At 41.4% G+C, this 21,732-nt stretch overlaps 1 protein-coding gene across 1 annotated transcript in view; it reads left to right on the top strand.

Annotated features, from left to right (window-relative positions):
* The window catches only part of SUCLG2 (succinate-CoA ligase GDP-forming beta subunit), a 275,323-nt gene extending 254,704 nt beyond the window's left edge, over window positions 1–20,619 (top strand). The window contains exon 11 of the mRNA XM_027523664.1: window positions 19,531–20,619. Within this exon, the coding sequence (XP_027379465.1) occupies window positions 19,531–19,646 (116 nt within the window). The 3' untranslated portion in view covers window positions 19,647–20,619. The remainder of the gene's footprint in view (window positions 1–19,530) is intronic.
* Window positions 20,620–21,732: the final 1,113 nt, after the last annotated feature.

Genomic DNA, 21,732 nt, shown 5'->3' with positions numbered 1-21,732 from the left:
GGAAAAGTTTAATATGGACATTAAAACATAATTGAATTAAAAGTTCTTACAAATGTAAATGTGACATGATTGATCCCAATAAAAATAATTTCAGTGAAAGGATAATGATTGAAATGATTGGCAAGGCTGCAGTGAAAATTCATTAGGTAATTAGTGTGTTCATCAGTGTATTTATAACTCAGATTAAAATGTTGATCTCAAACTATTTTCAGGGTCAAAATGGCCAGTGAGCCTCAAATTCTAAAAGTCAGCTCTTAATGTATTCTTAAAGGGGAGCAGGTCTCCATGAGCAATTCAGGGTTTGAAATGTCTTAAGTCTGTTAGACCATCAGATTTGTATTTTTTTCTTTTTTAGATTTATATCTTTTAAATTAAAACATTACCAAGGTATATGCTTGTGGTTTTTAAATTAATTAAGTAATATTATAAGTACTATGTATAAGCCATTGAGCTTTAGACATTAAGGAGTGTGCTTAGACCTATAAGAAATGATGTCGGTTACTAGATAACCGGGGAAATAAAACAAAAAGTAAAATTAACAGTGCAAGCTAATATATATATAAAACGTAAACCATTGTTTGCCCTAAGAAAATCTGCTTCTATATTAATAGCAGTAGCTTTTGAGGCATCTCACAAAATCACCAGCCTGGCTTTTGGAAATGTTCATACCTAATGGCAACCCCGGAGAAGGCAATGGCACCCCACTCCAGTACTCCTGCCTGGAGAGTCCCATGGACGGAGGAGCCTGGTAGTTGCAGTCCATGGGGTCGCTGAGGGTCGGACACGACTGAGCGACTTCACTTTCACTTTTCACTTTCGTGCACTGGAGAAGGAAATGGCAACCCACTCCAGTGTTCTTGCCTGGAGAATCCCAGGGACGGGGGAGCCTGGTGGGCTGCCGACTGAAGTGACTTAGCCGCAGCAGCAATGGCAGCCCACTCCAGTATTCTTGCCTGGAAAATCCCGTGGACAGAGGATCCTGGAGGGTGGGCTACAAGTACATGGGGTCACAAAGAGCTGGACACAACTGACTGACTAACACTTAAGAATGTCCACCATATCATGGGGAACTGAAGATGAGCTTGAAGAGGGTACTGGGCCCCAAATACAGGTAGCCTACAAATGTGGAGGGTGACATTTTCTGCCAGTCCCCTCATTTCATTGTCATAGTTTGCTGTCTTGGCTCTGATCATAGATAACAAAATACAGAAATTGGTGATCGTATTATCCATAAAGACAACCAGATACAAACCAAGCTCTGTGCTGTTTATGCTAAGGGACTAAAGTGTGTGTGCTTTAAGTTGAGCCTGTTTTAGCTTAGCCCACATTCATTATCATACCTTGTATTTTGTTTTTTGAAGTATAGTTGATTTAGAATGTTGTGTTAATTTTTACCATATATATGTACTTTTTCATATTCTTTTCCATTATGGTTTATCAAAGAATATTGAATATGACATATCCTTTTTTTAAAAAAACTTAATATTGACTACTGTAATTATGGTACATTTACAGATATAAATTAGCAGTGACATGTTATAAAAGGAGGATTTTCAAGCTGAACGTGGAAGTAACTAAGCTTTGAATCTTTGAAAAGAAGGAAGGAGGAGGAAATTTGTTAAGGACCAGAAGCAAGTTAGATCTATTACATATTTGGGAGTTGGTACTGGGATCATAACAGTGGCAGAAACTGAAAGCCAGAACCAAAGTAGATCGGTAGGCTCTCCTGGAGAAAGCAGTGTCTTTGTAGCAGCATGTTATGGATGAAAAGAACTGAGTGGGACAATTAAGTTAGTAGCCAGAATTTACAGTGTTAGGTAGAATCTAAAACCCAAGCAAATTTGCCAGATAGAGGTAAAATTGAATAGGAACAAGAACAGAACTAGAAAAAGAGATGAGAGAAAGTGGGGCCCTAAGGTTTAAATCTGTGACCAGAAACGGCACAGTTAATGGACTTAGGAAAGTCAGAAGTGGAAACTAGATAGAAAGACTGGGAAAGGATGACATTAGGGTGTAGTCATCCTTTATTTGCTCAAACTACAGCACAGTTGCACTCATCTCACATGCCAGCAAAGTAACTCAAAATTCTCCAAGCCAGGCTTTAACAGTGTGTGAACCATGAACTTCCATGTTCAACCTGGATTTAGAAAAGGCAGAGGAACCAGAGATCAAATTGCCAACATCTGTTGGATCGTAGAAAAGGCAAGAGAATTAAAAAAAAAGAATCTACTTCATTGACTATGCGAAAGTCTTTGTGTGGATCACAACAAACTGGAAAATTCCTAAAGAGATGGGAATACCAGACCACCTGACTTGCCTCCTTAGAAATCTGTATGCAGGAAAAGAAACAACAGTTAGAACTGGACATAGAACAACAGACTGGTTCCAAATAGGAAAAAGAGTAGGTCAAGGCTGTATATTGTCACCCTGCTTATTTAACTTCTGTGCAGAGTACATCATGAGAAATGCTGGACTGGATAAAGCACAAGCTGGAATCAGGATTGCCAGGAGAAATATCAATAACCTCAGATATGCAGATGACACTACCCTTATGGCAGAAAGTGAAGAGGAACTAAAGAGCCTCTTAATGAAATTGAAAGAGGAGAGTGAAAAAGCTGGCTTAAAACTCAACATTCAGAAAACTAAGATCATGGCATCCGGTCACATCACTTCATGGCAAATAGATAGGGAAACAGTGGAAACAGAGACTTTATTTTGGGGGGCTCCAGAATTACTGCACGTGGTGATTAGAGCCAAGAAATTAAAAGATGCTTGCTCCTTGGACGAAAAGTTATGACCAACCTAGACAGCATATTAAAAAGCAGAGACATTACTTTGCCAACAAAGGTCCGTCTACTAAAAGCTATGGTTTTCTAGTAGTCATGTTCGGATGTGAGAGTTGGACTATAAAGAAAGCTGAACGTCAAAGAATTGGTGCTTGGAGAAGAATCTTGAGAGTCCATTAGACAGCAAGGAGATCCAACCAGTCCATTCTAAAGGAAATCAGTCCTGAATATCATTGGAGGGACTGATGCTGAAGCTGAAACTCCAATACTTTGGCCACCTGATGTGAAGAACTGACTCATTTGAAAAGACCCTGATGCTGGGAATGATTGAAGGTGGGAGGAGAAAGGGATGACAGAGGATGAGATGGTTGAATGGCATCACTGACTCAATGGACATGAGTTTGAGTAAACTCTGGGAGTTGGTGATGGACAGGGAGGCCTGGCATGCTGCAGTCCATGGGGTCACAAAGAGTTGGACATGACTGAGCAACTGAACTGAACTGAACTGAACATCCTTTATTTGAGATGAAGCTGTAATATCAGATGGAATCTGTGTGGCGACAGAGATGTGGTAGTACAGGGGAAGATCCAAAGAGAAGTATGACGGACAAGTGAACAAGTCACCTCCATTTTGAAGGGCCCTGTAAACCATACTCAGGACTCAGGGCATTGGGAATTATTCCCCAATAGCACAGCTCAGTTAAAATGATAAACCAATCAAAATCCCAAATCTTTTGTCGAAAAAAGTCTTGTTCTCAGTACTTTTAGTGGGGAAGAAGTTGCTAACGACAGAGCCCTCTCAGGAATTTCTCTTAGACTCAATATAAATGTTTTCATTTGCTTTCCTGTTGGTTAAAACATAAATTCTGCACCTCTCACAAATCTCTCTGTATTCAGTTATGTATTACCTAACCTTAGAGTATCATTTGGATCCTTCTGTTTTTTTAAACATAGCAAACTTTTCTTTGTCTCTGGTGACAGAGAAAGGCAAAGTGGTACAAAGAAGCAGAAACATTTTGAACAAGTCTACTGATAGTTTTTGTTTAACTTGACACCATACTTTGTTTTAGCTGAGATAAACTTCAAAAATAACGTTTTTTGTATTAGTCCTAAAATTGGTTCACATTCTCAGAACACCCACCATTGTCTGCCTAGTTAGTAAAAGTGAAATGAGAAATGGGTGTCCACCATCCCAGCATATTATGAAAAACCAAGCGATGACACATGAAAGTGAAGTGTGATAGAAAAACCTTACCAGAGTCTTTTATTACAATAATAAAAAAAATATTGCTAATCCTTATTAGCTTCTTTCTAAGATACTTTGAAATCTCCATGAACAAAGCTATTGGAGGTGATGGAATTTCAGTTGAGCTATTTCAAATCCTGAAAGATGATGCTGTGAAAGTGCTGCACTCAATATGCCAGCAAATTTGGAAAACTCAGCAGTGGCCACAGGACTGGAAAAGGTCATTTTCATTCCAATCCCAAAGAAAGGCAATGCCAAAGAATGCTCAAACTACCGCACAATTGCACTCATCTCACACGCTAGTAAAGTAATGCTCAAAATTCTCCAAGCCAGGCTTCAGCAAAACGTGAACCGTGAACTTCCAGATGTTCAAGCTGGTTTTAGAAAAGGCAGAGGAACCAGGGATCAAATTGCCAACATCCACTGGATCATGGAAAAAGGAAGAAAGTTCCAGAAAAACATCTATTTCTGCTTTACTGACTATGCCAAAGCCTTTGACTGTGTGGACCACAATAAACTGTGGAAAATTCTTCAGGAGATGGGAATACCAGACCACCTGACCTGCCTCTTGAGAAACCTGTATGCAGGTCAGGAAGCAACAGGTAGAACTGGACATGGAACAACAGACTGGTTCCAAATAGGAAAAGGAGTATGTCAAGGCTGTATATTGTCACCCTGCTTATTTAACTTCTGTGCAGAGTATGTTGTGAGAAATGCTGGGCTGGAAGAAGCACAAGCTGGAATCAAGATTGCCGGGAGAAATATCAGTAACCTCAGCTATGCAGATGACACCACCCTTATGGCAGAAAGTGAAGAGGAACTCAAAAGCCTCTTGATGAAGGTGAAAGAGGAGAGTGAAAAAGTTGGCTTAAAGCTCAACATTCAGAAAACGAAGATCATGGCATCCGGTCCCACCACTTCATGGGAAATAGATGGGGAAACAGTGGAAACAGTGTCAGACTTTATTTTTGGGGGCTCCAAAATCACTGCAGATGGTGACTGCAGCCATGAAATTAAAAGACGCTTACTCCTTGGAGGAAAGTTATGACCAACCTAGATAGCATATTGAAAAGCAGAGACATTACTTTGCCAACAAAGGTCCGTCTAGTCAAGGCTATGGTTTTTCCTGTGGTCATGTATGGACTGTGAAGAAAGCTGAGCGCCAAAGAATTGATGCTTTTGAACTGTGGTGTTGGAGAAGACTCTTGAGAGTCCCTTGGACTGAAGGAGATCCAACCAGTCCATTGTGAAGGAGATCAGCCCTGGGATTTCTTTGGAGGGAATGATGCTGAAGCTGAAACTCCAGTACTTTGGCCACCTCATGTGAAGAGTTGACTCATTGGAAAAGACCCTGAAGTTGGGAGGGATTGGGGGCAGGAGGAGAAGGGGATGACAGAGGATGAGATGGCTGGATGGCATCACTGACTCGATGGATGTGAGTCTGAGTGAACTCCGGGAGTTGGTGATGGATGGGGAGGCCTTGTGTGCTACGATTCATGGGTTCGCAAAGGGTCAGACACAACTGAGCAACTGAACTGAACTGAAGATACTTTGACACATAGCTGTAGAGTCTGAACAAATGTGAGGTTTTTAATGATCCACATAAGAGGTAATTTGAAAGCCTGATGTGATTCATTACTAGCTCAGTATCTATTTCCTATAAACAAAGAAGGTGGCCTCTCTTGGCTGTTACATGACTATTCAGAAGAGCTGAGTTCCTTGCCATAAGTCTCACCAGTTTGTGGGTCCACATTTTAAAGATGCTGCCACACATGGTGTATTAGAAATGTCCAGATGTGAAAAGTTTTATTCAATCAAATCAGGCTTTATTTAGTGGGATTTTGTGGACAAATCTTTGTTCTCAGCTGTATAATAATTACAGGCTATTTTACCAGTGGATAAGGAAAGAATTACTCTCTGAAAATTTGGTGACTTTATAATTGCATGTATTTACCTGCCTTATCAGAATAGACTTTATCAACTGAGATATAAGATTATTTTTATTTAAACGACTCTTGGGTAAATTGAACAAGCACACTTTTGCAGGGAGTTTAGCTTTTATAGACACTTTGTTCCTGACATGAATAAAGAACAAATGAAATGAGTTTTATTTTTTCCTTCGTTTTCGAAATGTATACAGACTTGGCACAGAAATTACCTAGGTGGTTAGTTTAGCCCAACCTGTGATCCTACCGAGAAATGTACAGACATTTATTGACAACTTGGTGTGTTCAGCATGCAGATGTGTTTTAGCCAAGGCTCTGTATTTCACATGGGAAGTTTTATGGTGCTGGATCAGAATCTGCTAAAACCTTCAGAGGAGTTTTTTTTTTTTTTTTTTTTTTCAGAATTCAGTTTTCTTTCTTACTATCCCACTTCAATCTGCAGCTAACTTCTGTGTCTCAGATATGCCTGAAGTAGAATTTACTTTTCTCACAGGTGTTCATTATAATTCAAAGTTAAGTTCATAAGGAAGTAATAATGAGTCTAGACAATCTATAGATTGGATTCTGCTTCTCATAGCCAAATCTCAATTTAGTTTTTCCACTCAGTACCAAAATTTTGTTTAAGCAATATAAACATCTTAACTTTTCTTTTGCCAAATGTCTTTAGAAACAGGAATCCCTTGTGATGTCCCTTCTTATCCTTCCAATCTCACTAATGTTCCGTAAACTTTCTAAAGTTATTGAGAATGTAAACATCCCTGAGTCAGAAACTTTGTCTTCTGTTTCTCTTATTAACACTTTCTTGATAAGCCTTCCTGAAATACTGACAGATTGGACCCACAGCCAGAGGTATGCACATCAAATGTCCTTCTTAGCATGGACACAGGGAAATTGTTGTGCAGTGCTTTGGTCTGCTTAAGGGGAAAAGAAACCCTGAGCACTGAAGCATTAAGAGACAGCCACCGAGCCTTCAGCTGTGTCCATCTACTTGGCAGTCGTCCACTCATCAAGGCTTCAGTTATGCTAGGATATGAGACCTGGAGAAGAGAGTGTGATTGTCTTTGTGGCTCCCATCAGAAAGTCAGCTATGGCAGATTGACTATGAGCAACTAGCTTGGAAAAGTTTTCATTCCGAAGGTTTGTGCTCTAGGCTTGCTGCTTATACTCTGAGACTGCAGAGACTAAGGGATGCCCAGATGAGTGGCGGCACCATCCTGGGCAGAGTAAGTGCAGATGCCCAGCAGGACTGGCGTCTGGCTCTGTGTTTGATAGCACTGCTGGCCTCTGCCTTCTTGCATTTTCCTACTGTGCTCTCTACTAAGTTTTCTTCTTTTCTTTTCTCAGTCCTGCTCCCTGCAAGATGAGATGGGTCTGGTCCTCACCTGCACCCCAGCCTCCCCGAGTACATCTTCCCTTCTTGCCGCGTTTCAGTTCTCATGTGGCTGTCATTGGGAGCACGGCTCCTGGATGAGGGTTCTGATGTTTTCTGTCAGGGCATGTCTCTCTTCCTCTCTTGTTTGATTCTCATTTTTCTTCTGTCCCTACTCTTCCAATTTCCATTTTCTGCACGCCCCATTCCTCACCTGACTTTCTGCCTCACTCTCTTCGTCTCCTCCCTCCTTCAGTGTCGCCTGTGGGTGCTTCTTCACTGGGACCATTTTCACTTCACGTTGACATCCGTCTCCTCTCCTCCTTTTTATCGCTAGCATCTTCTCCCTGTGTCTCTTCCATCATGTTTAATTCATCATCACCAGGTTAAACAAAACGAGCCATTGGAGACAATCCTGTTCTGTCAACAAGGCTTAAATCCTCTCATTGTCTCAATCGATAAACACTTCTAAATGCTTAAACTTTGCCACTATCAAACCTTAGACCAAGTCTCACAGGACCTACCTAAAGTATTAGGCTAGTTAAAGCTTTTTGTGATCTAATATTTAAGTTTCCAGACAAAGAGTCTACTGTATTTGGCAATTTGAACTCTCATTTTACCCCTTGGTAGTTTGTGTAATTAACTGAACTTTAGATCATGCTGGACACCTGCTGCCTTGCACAAGTGAAAGCCTCCTGCACTTCAAGGAAGCAGTCAGTGTAATTACAGGACTAGGGCTCCTTTAAGGAAGATGGCCTCTGTTTTATGCAACATTTTTTTTTTTCAACTTTATGGATGTGACAACTTTAAATTCTCTGACCACCTCAGTAAATCAGATGTTTAGCGTAAGGTTTTAATGGCAATGTACTTGGAAACCCCCCTACTCTGACCTTCTCACTCCCTCTTTTTCTTTCTTGGTGCCTCTACCCCTTCAGCCTCTCACTAGGGCCAGCCAGGTTCCTCAGCTCTCTAGAAGTCCAGATCCCACAGACTGTCCATCTTTTAAGCTTCCATGATAACCATTCCTCCTGTTGTCCACAGCCCATCCAGCCAGACCATGTTATTGGGATCTTGAGGGGACCAAACAGATTTTTCCCTGTTCTGATACTGTGAGAAATAAGAAAAAGGACAAAGGAAAAATATCACCTTCATTCCTGATAGAGAAGTGGAAGTAGGTAACTTATTGTATACTAAAAGTGAGCTATTAGTCTGCCTAACCCCCAAATTAGGCAGCTGTCCACAGCCAGTCATGGGTACCGCTGGACTTGGGTGGGCCTCCCTCCCCTACCCCAGGGCAGAATGCTGGGGGGCAGAGGTTGACCTGGGCTGACTGTGAGCATCAGGGCAGAAGGAAGGCCAGAGGATGGGGCTGGGGCATCCATGCCAGCTTTCTCCTTTCATACATTTGTCCAGATACAGCCCTCCACTGCCACTGTGGAGTCAGTCAGAGAAGAGATGGGGCATATTATGCCAATGACTGCCCCCTGCGTGGAAGGAAAATGCCCTGTCAGGTACATCACAGGTCATTAGTCTGCGTTAGGAGTGGACTGCCTTTTGGTCAAGTGCCCACCCCAGTCTAGGCAGTGGACGTCTCTTCAAAAACAAGTTGATTTCCTGAGCAGAAGCTGGGGATGGGGCACTTTAATAAGGAGCAATGGGGACTATCATATCCTGAGTCCTGCTTATGACCTCACAGTACCACCATCTGCTCCCTGAGTATTTTCTCTGTGACCAGTCAGTTCCTTATGTAACATTTGAAAGTCGTATTCTATCAGCCATCATAGAGGGAGAGAGAGAAAATGCATAGCTATGAGGGAAAAGACAGCAGATTCAGTCTGTGCTGTTTTACAGGTGACAGGCATGCTCTGTTTATAAGCCTGTCCCAGAGTGCACCACCTTGAGGATGTCCAGAGGCAGAGCTGCCCAAGCCAAGAGACTAACTTTCTCATGGAATGTTTTAGAACAGGAATGACAAATAGCTTTCATGTCATGCCACCTTCTATATATTTATTGGCAGTAGCTGCCAGGAGTGCTGTGCCAAGGAAGATTCCAAGGCTGTAGCCCCGGTCAGCAAGAAAGAGTTCTATGATCATTATTGATGTGGGTAAGGAGAGTAAGGGCACTTCAGCCAAGTACTGACCATTGTCGATTCAAAGAGATCATAGGTGGGATCTTCATCCCTAGAAATATCACAACCTGTGCACCAGAAGTAGGAAGGGGCAGCTTAAAGCTGGAGAAGCACCAAAGGAGACTGGTACAGGGCCAAAAATTTGGATTGTGTAGCACAAGATCTGCAGACTTTTTCTATAAACAACAGAATTTTTTTTTAGGCTTTGTGAGCCATGTATTCATACAGCTGAGTTCATATAGCTGAGTCACAATGACTCAGCTGTGCCATCATGGTGCTGAAGCAGCACAGACAATACAGAAAAGAATGGGCATGGTTATGCCACAGTAAATCTTATTTTGCAGAAGCAAACGGTGGGACATAGTTTGTTGCTTGATGTAGAGATGAGACTAGCATCAAGACCTAGAACTCTGGAAACTCCCTATGGTACCTATGTCTAAATCTCTTTCTATCCTCAGCTTTGGAAGATTTCATTGAGATCCAACAAAGCATTTGACAGGCAATATTAAGCTCTCCAAATCTAACCTCTTTTCAGGAAGACATTAACAGTGATGTCTACTCAGAGATTTCTCCCAGGTACATTCAGAGTATGTGCAGTGATGCAGTCATGTCACGTCACTTCTTAGGCAGCAGTGGGGTCCCAAAGATAGCATATCAGACAGAAGTCTCACACCACCGTAATTACCTGTGAAAACCCCTGTGATCACTGTAAGTTAGAATATGTCAATACAGGGATTGAAAGCCATGAGGTGTACTGAAGGAAGGCATGAAAGGGAAGTCCACATGCAGGTAGATGTTCGGGTGAAGGAACATTCCTTCTTGGTTAGAACATTCTTACCTGAGCAGGTGCAGACTGTAATGTATCCTGCTTGCCAGAGGGCTCCTCCCATTCTAGTTTAACATTAAGGCTCCTGAGCCTTTGGTTTACATTAATATCTGTGTTACTTATCTGAGAGTTCATACAGTTGAGAGCAAGAACATAGGCATCTGTCACAAGCCCTCAACCATTATGTTAGATCTGATCCTAAACCTGCTTGTGTGATCATAAACACATACACACCATTCAAGGAAACAAAGAATCTGGCAGTCAGCTTCCTGCCACCTCCGGCTTTCATCATAGGAATTCTACTCATGCTCACAGCCTGGGCATTTGTTTTTTTCCTTACCAAGTGAGAAGAAATCATTGAAGCCAGTAGGTATGTATGATACAGCCCCACAGGCTATCTTATGTCATCTTCAATTTTTATAAAACATGAGGGATACACAGTATTCAGTAAGATACTCATCCAGCTACAGTGACTTTCCCAGGTTGCTCAGCTAGTCAGTACCAAAACAAAGTTTAAATCTCAGCTTCCTCATCTGTGAAATGGGAATAAAAATATATCAGCCTCACAGGGATATTCTAAGGAATAGATGAATTCTAAAATAACCTAGAATGATCCCTGTCTCAGTGATTGTCAGCTCTCATTTTTATCTGAGGTTTTATGTACAACTCTAGTGATTCCATATGGATGGACTCCTGCAAGGTGCTAGCTGTAAGATGCCCATCATCTTAGATGAATGAGGGGCCACGGATGCAGCAGGAGCTTTGCTTCTGATCCTCAATGAACTATTCCATTTCCAACAATACAATCACAAGACACAAGAGATGTGATAAGCTTTCTAAATTTACGTGTAACCAAGAAAATGGACCTCCTCTATCTGATTGTCACTCGGAAGAATAATGAAGGAGGATCAAGGGCACAGGGACAGTGAACATTTGAGGAGGAAGCTTTTGCTTTATAGAATTTGGTTTGTTTCCACTGACCTCTCATATCCTGGGGAAAACGAAAAAAAGACTCAATTACTCAAAGCAGGGGTCGAAGTATTTTAGGATTTATGAGCCATGCTGTTTCTGTCACAAGTCCTCAGCTCTGCCACTGGAGCACAAAAGCAGCCATCGACGATCTGTAAATGAATCACTTTGGCCGTGTTCCACTGAAACTTTATTTATGGGCACTGAAATTTGAATTTCATGTAATTTTCATGTATCACAAAATATTCTGATTTTTTCCCAACTGATTAAAAAATGTAAAAATTATTCTCAGCTCACAGGTGGTACAAAAAGAGGAAGCAGCCTGAGTTTGTCCCCCAGGCCATTGCACCAGCCTGAGAACCAGACCTGTCATGGTTTGCTGGTTGTTTGGGTACATTATCTCACATCTCTGGACCTCAGTTTCCTCTAGAGAGAACAAGAGACTGATCCTAAAGGAGCCCTGAGATTCGTTCTAGCACTAAAAGGCCAAGACTGCGAGGTTGTCGTGTGGTTTTATAGTCAGACAAACCTAGGTTCTAGCCTGGGATTTGCTGAGGGACGTTGGGCAAGTTCCTAAGCCCCAGTGCCTCAGTTGCCTTGTTTGTAGAGTGGGGATAGCAATGTTAACTTTAGGGTTGCTGTGATGATTCAACTAATAGGATACTTATGAACCCCTCTACTGATGTGTCCAACGAACATTTATTATACCTAATATATGCTAAGTGCTAACTATTGTATTAAAAATAACTTGTATTAATTGTAATAACTTTTTTTTTAAGAAAAAGCTGAATTCCTATTAAAATAATACTTTTAAAACTAGAGAGAAGTTTTCTTCACAGCCCTGTGATAAAAAGCTGGCCTAAGTGGTGGGGAGGGGCTGCACCTTTTGAACAAAGCCCTGTAATTAGAGTCCACTACTGTTATCGTCTCTCCCATGTAGTGAAAACAAGGAACAAATTTTGATAAATTAACTTTGCATCTCTGTATACAGCTCTCTCACTCCACCCAGTGGCAGGAAGTAAGTGGTAAATCATGTGGAAAAGATGGGAATTTTTTTTTTAATTTTAATAATTACTGTTCTTTTTATAATAATCTCTACCAATAGAACAAGATCTCATTTTAAACTCAGTCCCCTGTGACTCTCTATTGCTGTTTTTAAAGCCTGCAGTGGTAGGTAACCATTTAGCTGAGTGGCTTTCAACAGGGAGATATTAAGAAGTGCCTGAACTTCAACCAGCACGAGTTGATCAGCATCTGTACAGGTGGTTATTTAAAGTATTGTCCTGCAGCCTCATTAAAAAGAAACCCAGCCTTTAATAAATATTAGAAAACGCCAGCAGCACAATTTAAATGTGGGAAAGAGATCAGTTTTCTCTGTAATTATGTGCATAGGCATAAATAGTCTGTTTGGAACTCTTGATTCCATGTCACAGTTTAGCAGCCATGATGGTTTCTATTTAGAAATAAGGACGGGAAGGGAATGTGGAGTAGGTGTCAGCCACTTGGTGAATCAAGAAGAAACTAAGCTGAAATACTCATATGATGTCATTAGCAAAAAGAATCTGCAGACTAGCAAGCATTTGTTAAAGGCTCCCTCCGTTCCCCTCAGCATTTCCAGTGACCTCCTTTCAGAGATGGCTGTTCTTTCTCACCATCTTCTTTGCATCCCCACTTCCCCTTCAAGCTGCTCTCAGAACCAAAATGAGGAAGTGATTTGTAATTCCTCTCCAAGCCTTGGGCTGCAGGGCCTGCCCTGGCTTTGTTTCTCCCTGGCCTGTCCCTAGCCCTGCCAGCCAAGGAGAAATCGACCAGGGTGCTAAAAGGGAGATGCTGGCAGGGTCAGGGTAGGGCTGCTGTGGAAGAAACTTGGCAACCTCACTTCTTTCCCCCTCATTCTCTCTGTTTGACTCTTCATCTCTCTTTGTCCTTCATTCTCTTAGTCATCTCAATCTCTAGTCTCCTCTTTCATCCATTCTGTCTCTCATTCTCCTTTTTTGTTTGTTTGTTTTTTGGTCTCTTTCCTCTTCTCCCTCTCTGTTTATCTTGTCCCTCTGTCTCTCCCTCCGGTCTCTCTCTCTCTCTCTTTCTTTTTGACTCTCCTGCCCCTGGCTCTGCCACGTCCTCCATCTCATCTGTTCTGTGTGTGTTTCTCTCTTTTTTAACCTGTTTCTAATGCCAACCCTCCCCCCCACCTTGTGTGACAGATTTTCATTTGACCAAGGCCCCTCTGTATATTTCCTCTTTCTCCTCATAGTCCTGTGCCTCAGCTTCCTATTTCACTGTGAGGTTCTCTTCTAAAACTGCTTGGCTCTGAGCATGCCTACTATGTGCTTTATAATTAAGACTGTAATTGAAGTGTAACTGCAAATATAATTAAATTCACTTTAGTGGATCCTGGAATTATGAAGAAATTAGGCCTTTTGATATGGCCCTGCCGGAGCAGCTGGATAGAGAGAAAGACCCTGTGTTAGTGTGGAGCTGCCCTATCCACTCTGTTACCCTGGCCACCACCTCTGGTTGTTAACCTTGAGCACAGTGACCTTATATGCCTGGACAGCTAGAAGTGGCAGCAGCTTGGAGCCTCCCTCAAGGACACTCAACACAGCCAGCTGCTATGTGGCCCTTCTTAGAAAGAGGGGCCAATGAAAGCATCTAAGGACTCAGAAAGCTCATGAACAACCCTCTTCGTTTTCCCTGAGGCCGTTTGGATTTTTTATTTCAACCTCATATAAAGAGTTATCGGCCAGCAAGGTGCTCAGAAGCGGAGTCACCCACACTTGCTGCCTGAAGTTCACTTTTTATGGATGAGCCTGTCCATGGTTATTCAGTCCATGCACAGACACATCCTTTGTGGGGGACACTGTGCCTAGAGGTACACGGTGAGCAAACCTGAGCAATGGCAGCCCTTCCAAACCTATGTTTAGTGGGGACAAGAGCAATGTCAGTAAGCAGTCCTAAAAGTGCTGGGATTTTAGATGTACAAAGTATTTGGGAAGCTCATTTTCCAATCCGCTACTCTAGGTTGGGGGTTGAGATGTGGTGACAAGAAAGCATCCCCAAAGAAATGTCATTTAAAAAGATAGTTCACGGACATATGGCGTCCTCCAAGCAGAGAGGGCAGCAGAGCTCAGGGTAGAGGGCATAGCAGGCTTGTCTGCAGGTTCACGGGTTTCTCTGTCAGCCATTTTCCCTCTTGGGTATATCTGGTGCTAAGTTGGATGCTGAAAAGGGTATTAATTCAGGAACTGGCTAGTTCGTTATAAGGAAGAACAACCCATTTATCAGGAGGTATAATGCATATCAGGAGTATGCACTATTCATGCATACTCATGGAAGGGAAGGTGAACCAACATTTCTCTCGGTGGGTGGGGGCCATAATAAAGCTGGCCCACAGGAAGAGTTGGAGGCAGACCTCAGGAACATCATTCCAGCCCTTGGTCTCTTCACTTGACTTCTCCACCCTCTACGTATTTGCACTGTCTTTCTCTCATCTGCCTACTTATGACTAGAAGTCCTTTTCATGCTACTACTTTCTCTTTCATGGAAACCACCCATTGAGATTCTCTATAGAGAAAATCTAATTGGACTAATGACCATGGTCTGTATTTGGACCGCCCTTGGGTCAGGTGCAGTCAGTGTCTTGGAAGCAGTCAAGGTCTGCCTTGGGGTAGAGAATATGCCATGGTCCCTCATAGAGCAGGGACCGTGGGGACAGAAGGTTTAGCCAAAAGAGCAGACATCCTAGTTGTACATGATCCTTGTTCTTGAATAATTTATGGCCTCACTGAGGTTCTGATGATTTCATGCATGGTAAAGTGCTCTGTGTTTTAAATGTCAAACGGGAGTCACTGGGAAATCAAAATAGAGTCCAGAAAGCAAAGGATTTTGAAACTGAATTCTGCCAGTCAGTCACTAAGCCCCAGTACTCTTGGCTTAAAAAAAAAAGAAAAAGAACTGATTTATAAACACTGAACTCACGGGTTCATTTAGAAACATCAAATTCACAAGTTCCTTGTAAGGGTCAAATAAAGTAATGTGGGAGGACTTTGTAAACCAGATTTTTTGTCGTTGTTGTTATAAGGATGATGATGACATATATTTACAAAATCATAAGAAGGACTTATTCAGGTATCAGAATGGGTGTGTCAAGCATTATTTGAATGTTCATTCCACTGCTTCCTATTACTAGCCATACTTACTTGACTAGCCTTTAACTTATTTGTGCCTCAGTCCTCTCCTCTGTAAAAGGAAGATAATAGCAGCTATCTCAGGGTTTCTACTGAGGAACAGGGGAGCAAATATACTTAGAACCCCAGAGCAGTGTATGACCTGTGTGAAGTGAAAGCTGCTCTATGCTTTTATTGTTGTTATCCCCACTCCTAGCAGAACTCTTTCAGTCCAGATACGCAGAGCTTGGTGTAGACCTGTACGTGCGTGAGACCTGTGCCCACAAGAGGAGTCATATCGAGGAGAGGTAGATTAGAAGGTGAGGGATGTTCAGCCAGATAAGACTGCCTCTTGGGGTGATGCATGGGGTCTGGGGAGCTGTGTGTTGAGAAAGGAAGAGGGAGAATTCTGAGTCTCTTGTAGCATAATGTAGATTTTTCTTCTCTGGTGAATTGGATCCCAGGTGGAGAGAGCGTTCTAAGTCCATATCTCTGTTGAAGGAGATAAAAATTTTCATCTTTGACTTTCATTGACCTCCTAGTCCAAAGACCGATTCGATTCTGTGTCTGTCAAGACTGATTCACACTGTACCACTACTATTATACATAAGCCTGCAGATTAAGGTTGGAATCCCTTAGCCTGGTACCAACACCTGCCACAGTCTGATCCCCTGTCCTACTTTTCAGCCTCTGGGACCTTGGCTGAATCTTTACCAAATGAATCAAAATGCACGTTGAGGTTGTTCTTAATGAAATAGTAAATCTTTTCATCTGCATTAGTTAAGTTCTAGTGTGAAACAAATTGCCCCAAAATTTAGCTGCCGCTTAGCACAAAATAACATTGACCATCTTACAGTTTCTTTGGTGGGAAATCCAGGGCTGGCTCAACTGCGTCCTCTGGCTCAAGATCTCTCTCAAGTCCAATCATTGTGTCGGCCAGGACTGGGGTTCTGTTGCAGCTTGCCTCGCAGGGGTGGCGGGAGCGGGGCTTGTTGCCTGTAGGCACACCCACACAGTTGGTGGGGTGCAGCTCTTTATGGGTTGTTGGAATGAACGCCTCAGTTCCTTGGTGCCTGCTGACTAGAGGCTGCCCTGAGTCCTTTGCATTGTGAGTTTCCCCATGGGGCAGCCCATAGCCCATAGCATGGCAGTTGGTTTCATTAGAGTGAACAAACAGAAAATCAGAGGAAGCAAGACCGCAGTGATGGACTTAGTCTCAGAAGTGACCTTCCATCACTTTTGCTATATTCTTCTCCTTTAGAGGCAGGCCACTGCTCCAGCCTGTACTCAAGGGGCATGAACACCAAGAAGTCTCAGTCAGTCATGTGAGAACCATTTTAGAAGCTGCCACCCACACTTAACACAATAGCGTGTTAATTAAAGTAATGCTTGTGACATATGTATACCTATGGCTAATTCATGTTGATGCATGGCAGAAATCAACACAATATTGTAAAGAAATTATCCTTCAATGAAAATAAATGAATTTTTTATAAAAATGTAATGCTCACTCCTATAACAACAGATATGTTCAGAGGCAATATAGTAGGGGTTTCGTTCTGATTCATATGAAGTCAGAGAGGGTGAGGAGCTGGGTGCTTGGCTCTGCAGAGTTACCCAAACATGAATTTTAAGGGAGTCATTGTCATCTGAAAAAAAGCTGCCATCTAATATTGTTCTGGCTGGCAACATTTCAGAAGTCAGACAAGGAAAACAGAGGGAATACAGAGAGTAAAAGTGGAAGAAACTTCACGGGCATGTGTTTCATTGCTATTCACAGTGTATTGACCAGGACTCAGTCACACAACCCCCCTCCCCCACCTGGAACAGGGCCTGGGAATTGCAGTTCCTCTTTGGCAGCTCTTTCCCAACAGTAGCTCCCCACTGTAGCAGAGGAGCATGGAGCTTTGGTAAACAACCAGCCACGACCGCCACAGAGACTGCCATTTACAGAATGCTTTCACACCTATTATTTCATTTTGTTCTCATGGTGACCTATGCTACCAGCATTACTTTCCTCATTTTAAAGGTAGGAAAACAGACTAGTATGCCTTTAGGACATAATTAGAACAGGATTCAAGTACCATCTCTGCCTCTTTCAACCCGTGTGACTGTAGAGAAGTTTTTTAACCTCTCTGTGCCTCAGTTATCTCGTCTGTGAAATAGGTACAACCGGACCTATCCAAATTCATTGTAAAGTTTTCACGTGTCACATGTAAATCCCTTAGCACTGTACCTGACATATGCTTAATCAATATTCATTGTGAGGAAAATGATCACAGTATTATGTCTGAAGATAAAGAAGTTGATGCTCAAAAGATTTAAATGATTTATCCAAAACTACAATTAATACATGACAGAGTCAGAATGGGAGTCTAGGGGTTTTAAGTAACAGTTTCCCTATGTTTTAAGTTCTTGCTTGTCATGGAGTCCATTCATCAGATTCCTGTGTAAGGCGGCCCCGAGTCAGCCTTGAGCCAAAGACACAATGTCCAGTGTCCCCTTCAACACTGCTTTGGTGGACCCAGCGTGCCAGGAGAATCAGTACTATATCGCCTTCTCAGCTCAATTGCTCCTCCTTAATTCTTGCTTTTGCCTTTGGTATGAAACATGCTGACCAAGCATCTCCTTTTTATTTGTACTCTGAGGTCCTCCAAGGCCTATATTTCAAGGTCTTTGTTTATAAATAGGCTCTGTCTTACTAACTAGATAAAAGCACTGGAGATGATGTAAGATGAGAACTAACTAGATAAAAGCACTGGAGATGATGTAAGATGAGATATTTCATTAGACACTTAAATTTTATCACATTTCTCCCAGGGGCTTATTCACATTGAAAAGAACAGAGTGGTGTTTTGCATGTTAAATAGTCACCAAAGAACACAATTAGGTGGGGTGGTTTGGCCTGCATATGCTACAGATCCACCAGAAATGGCCAAGAGATGTCATTAGAGGTTACAGTGCTCATTTTCATGGCATCTGCCATTTTTGTTAGGTAGAATGAGGATGAAGCATAAAGGGACACTTTGAATACTGTCACTGTCTCCAGGCAGTGGATTTGAGCCAGTGAGCAGATTCTCTAACTTCAGATCTCAGATTAGCTCATGACTCAGACCTTTTGTTTCAAGAGATTAAGACAAAGGACTTCTGGAATGAGCCAAAACTACATTAAATTCACTTGAGTGTGTGGATTACCAGCAGCAATTTTAGCTTTTATCAGGAAAAAAATGTCCATTAGTCTCTTGAAAATCCTTTCATCTTTTTTTGTAGCTGGACTATCACTTGATACAGATTTTGTCACATCATCTTTCCTGTCTGTGATATTGATTAGAATCTGTTTTTAAATTTTCTTCCTAGTGAAAAGCTATAAGTAGATTCATCCTGAGCATCTTCCTGTGTTACTGCCATACTCCATATCATTCTAACACCCTGACTTACCATTCTCTTGCTCATTTTTGTGTGCACAAGGTTTTCTTCTTTATATTCCATATTCAGACTATCCAATCAAAAGATACATCTATTTCAGAAGATTTTCGTCTTTCAAACTAGTTGAACAAGTGGTTGTTAATCTTTGTTCATGATCTTCTAAAAACCTCATTATTTCAGTTTTTTTAATGCCAGAGAAAATAGAGACAATATCTTTTTAATGCCAGGCATTTGAATTAAAAAGAGGGAAAAAATAAATTTGTCATCTAAATATATCTGAATAGCCAGGTCTGGATCATAAAAAATGACCTGAGTTGTAATAAAATGGTGTTAGAAGATCAGGTGGTCTTCCCAGGTGGTAAAGCACCCATCTGCCAATGCAGGAGATGCAAGAGATGCAGGTTCGATCCCTGCATCAAGAAGATCCCCTGGAGAAGGACATGGCAACCCACTCCAGTATTCTTGCCTGGAGAATCTGATGGACAGAGGAGCCTGGTGGGCTACAGTCCATGGGGTCACAAAGAGTCAGACATGACTAAAGCAACTTAGCATGCACGCATGTACAGGAGACTCAGGCATCTCACGACTTCAGGTTGTATGAAACTTCCTGGGGCACCACCTTCAGTTCCATCTCAGTGACTGTACAACATCCCCCCACTCCCTTCCAGGAACCAATGTCCACGAGGCCCAGAACATTCTCAGTAACAGCGGACTCCCCATCACTTCAGCTGTCGACCTGGAGGATGCAGCCAAGAAAGCTGTTGCCAGTGTGGCTAAGAAGTGATGCCTTGCCCTGATCCCTTGGAAGAAGTGCACTTACCCATAAAAAGGGATGGTTCTCTCACCACTGTGAAGAAAATGGTTATTCCATTGGGGAAAAAGGTGGGGTAGGGAAGGGGAAGAGTAAGAATTTCAAGTTTTTTGTTTAAAAAATTTAAATCTGTATTTTTTGAATAAGATATCTAGACAGCTTAATTTCCCTTATAGCCTTTATTAATTTAATTACCTGCATTTGCATAATTTTCTGTCATAGTGAGTCAGCTCACCATTGTTTTGCCAATTTGGGGGAGCGGTCTACAAGGCCAAACAGTGTGTGTGTATACAGCATTTGAGATCAGGCCCTGGTTCATTTGCAGCCATTTTGGTGAACATTTGTATTGTGTTTAAAAAAAAAAAATGCATGCTGTAAAAAAAAAAAAGTCAGACAAGATTACATTGAACAGATTTGCCATCAAAAAGGTGCAGCTAAGACACTGAAACAAGTAGCTGTTATAAACTGCAAGAGTTTTTACTATTTTGAATTCCAACATGTTTAGAAAATCCATGAAATATATTTTACAATGGAAGATTCATAATTAATACCACATACATGTATCCTACCATTTGCCTTAATATTGAATATGCTGTTTACCTCATACTAAAAATGAAGCCAGAAGCCTTATTTGTGATTTTGGAGTAGAAGTTTCTCTTTTAACATCAGAACTGAAGATTGATTCTTATGGAAATCTCTGATTGAGTCATTTCCAGATGAGACAACACTGAAATCAAATTATGCTGTGAGTGTCACTGTCTTTTCTCCCTTCCTATTTCCCCCCTGAATCTACCACCTGGGAAAATGTAATTGAGAGAATGTGGCTTTTTTGCATAGTGTCCATTTTTGTGGTGAGAAAGAATGTGATTTAGGTTTGTGTTAAAATTTTGGTAAATTTTTATCTGTATGTAAATTTGAATAAAATCCTCTGTTTTATAAACTCTAAGATCTGTGTATTTCTCATTTTAATCTATTTTACTCATCAATTTTTTTTTCTTTTACTAAGATACTAGTGTCTTAGGCAGTATAGCCAGAGATAAAAAATTTGGGTTGTCCCAGGGTTATTCCAGTTCTACTCAACTTTTTCAGTGACTGTATCTGTTAGGAGATTACTTAATCAAAGGATGAAAATTTGATACACCCTGAAAGCCCAGGTAAGTGCCACAAATATCTGACAGTTAAAATATGGCCTTAGTTCGTGTAGCATTGTAGGAAATATTCAGACATAATCTCCTCCCACTTAATGTGGCTCAGGTTCCAACATTAGCTGCTTTCCTCTCAACGTACAAATATGTCATAGACCATACTTTTTTTAACCAGTTTTACGTTGTTCTCAAAAGCTTCATATCTGGACAGAAGCACCATTGTTTTATAGATCTGTGTTTATCATGGAGGAAGAACTCATTTTATAGATCGGTTGTACATCCTTTATTAATTGTTACACAGTACATGAAAAATATTAACAGTGTCTTTTTAAGTGTGTTTTGATTTTGATAGCTTTACTAGTCAGTATTGTAAAAGAAATAATGTATTTCTATCAATTAGACAAAAACTACATATTTGAATCCTTTACCCTTTGTTAAGGCTTGTGTTAATCTGGCTGTGTATATGGATATTTCTAATCAATACAGTTTGGAGGAGGGGGTAAAGAAATGAAATCATTCGTGTGACTATTTTGTTAAATAACAACAAAGAGCCCTTTGTTTTCAAAGACGTGGGAAGCTATGTTTTCTTGGAAGCTCAAAGTATTGAGTTGATGTGGTTTGCATAGTATCCCTGGTGCTGAACACAGTACAGTTTCCATGTATTTTTATGGAGTGAATTACTGGTATGTGTTAAGGCATAGCCACACAGACGGAGGGTACACAGGAGAATTGGGGACAATTGGTGGTGTGGATCTGAAGCCTATATATTACCTACTCCAGTGTGTCCTGTATTTCTGACCGTCTGATGTCCCCTTCAAGTCTTCAGGTGTACTATATGTAAGGGTGAAAAATAATTTCCTTTAAATCTGATCAGTATTTGTTATACAATGCCCTATCCTAAACAAGAATATCTA

This window comes from Bos indicus x Bos taurus, chromosome 22 (assembly GCF_003369695.1).
Source record: "Bos indicus x Bos taurus breed Angus x Brahman F1 hybrid chromosome 22, Bos_hybrid_MaternalHap_v2.0, whole genome shotgun sequence".
Classification (NCBI taxonomy): domain Eukaryota; kingdom Metazoa; phylum Chordata; class Mammalia; order Artiodactyla; family Bovidae; genus Bos; species Bos indicus x Bos taurus.
This window is presented reverse-complemented; position numbering and strand designations above follow the sequence as displayed.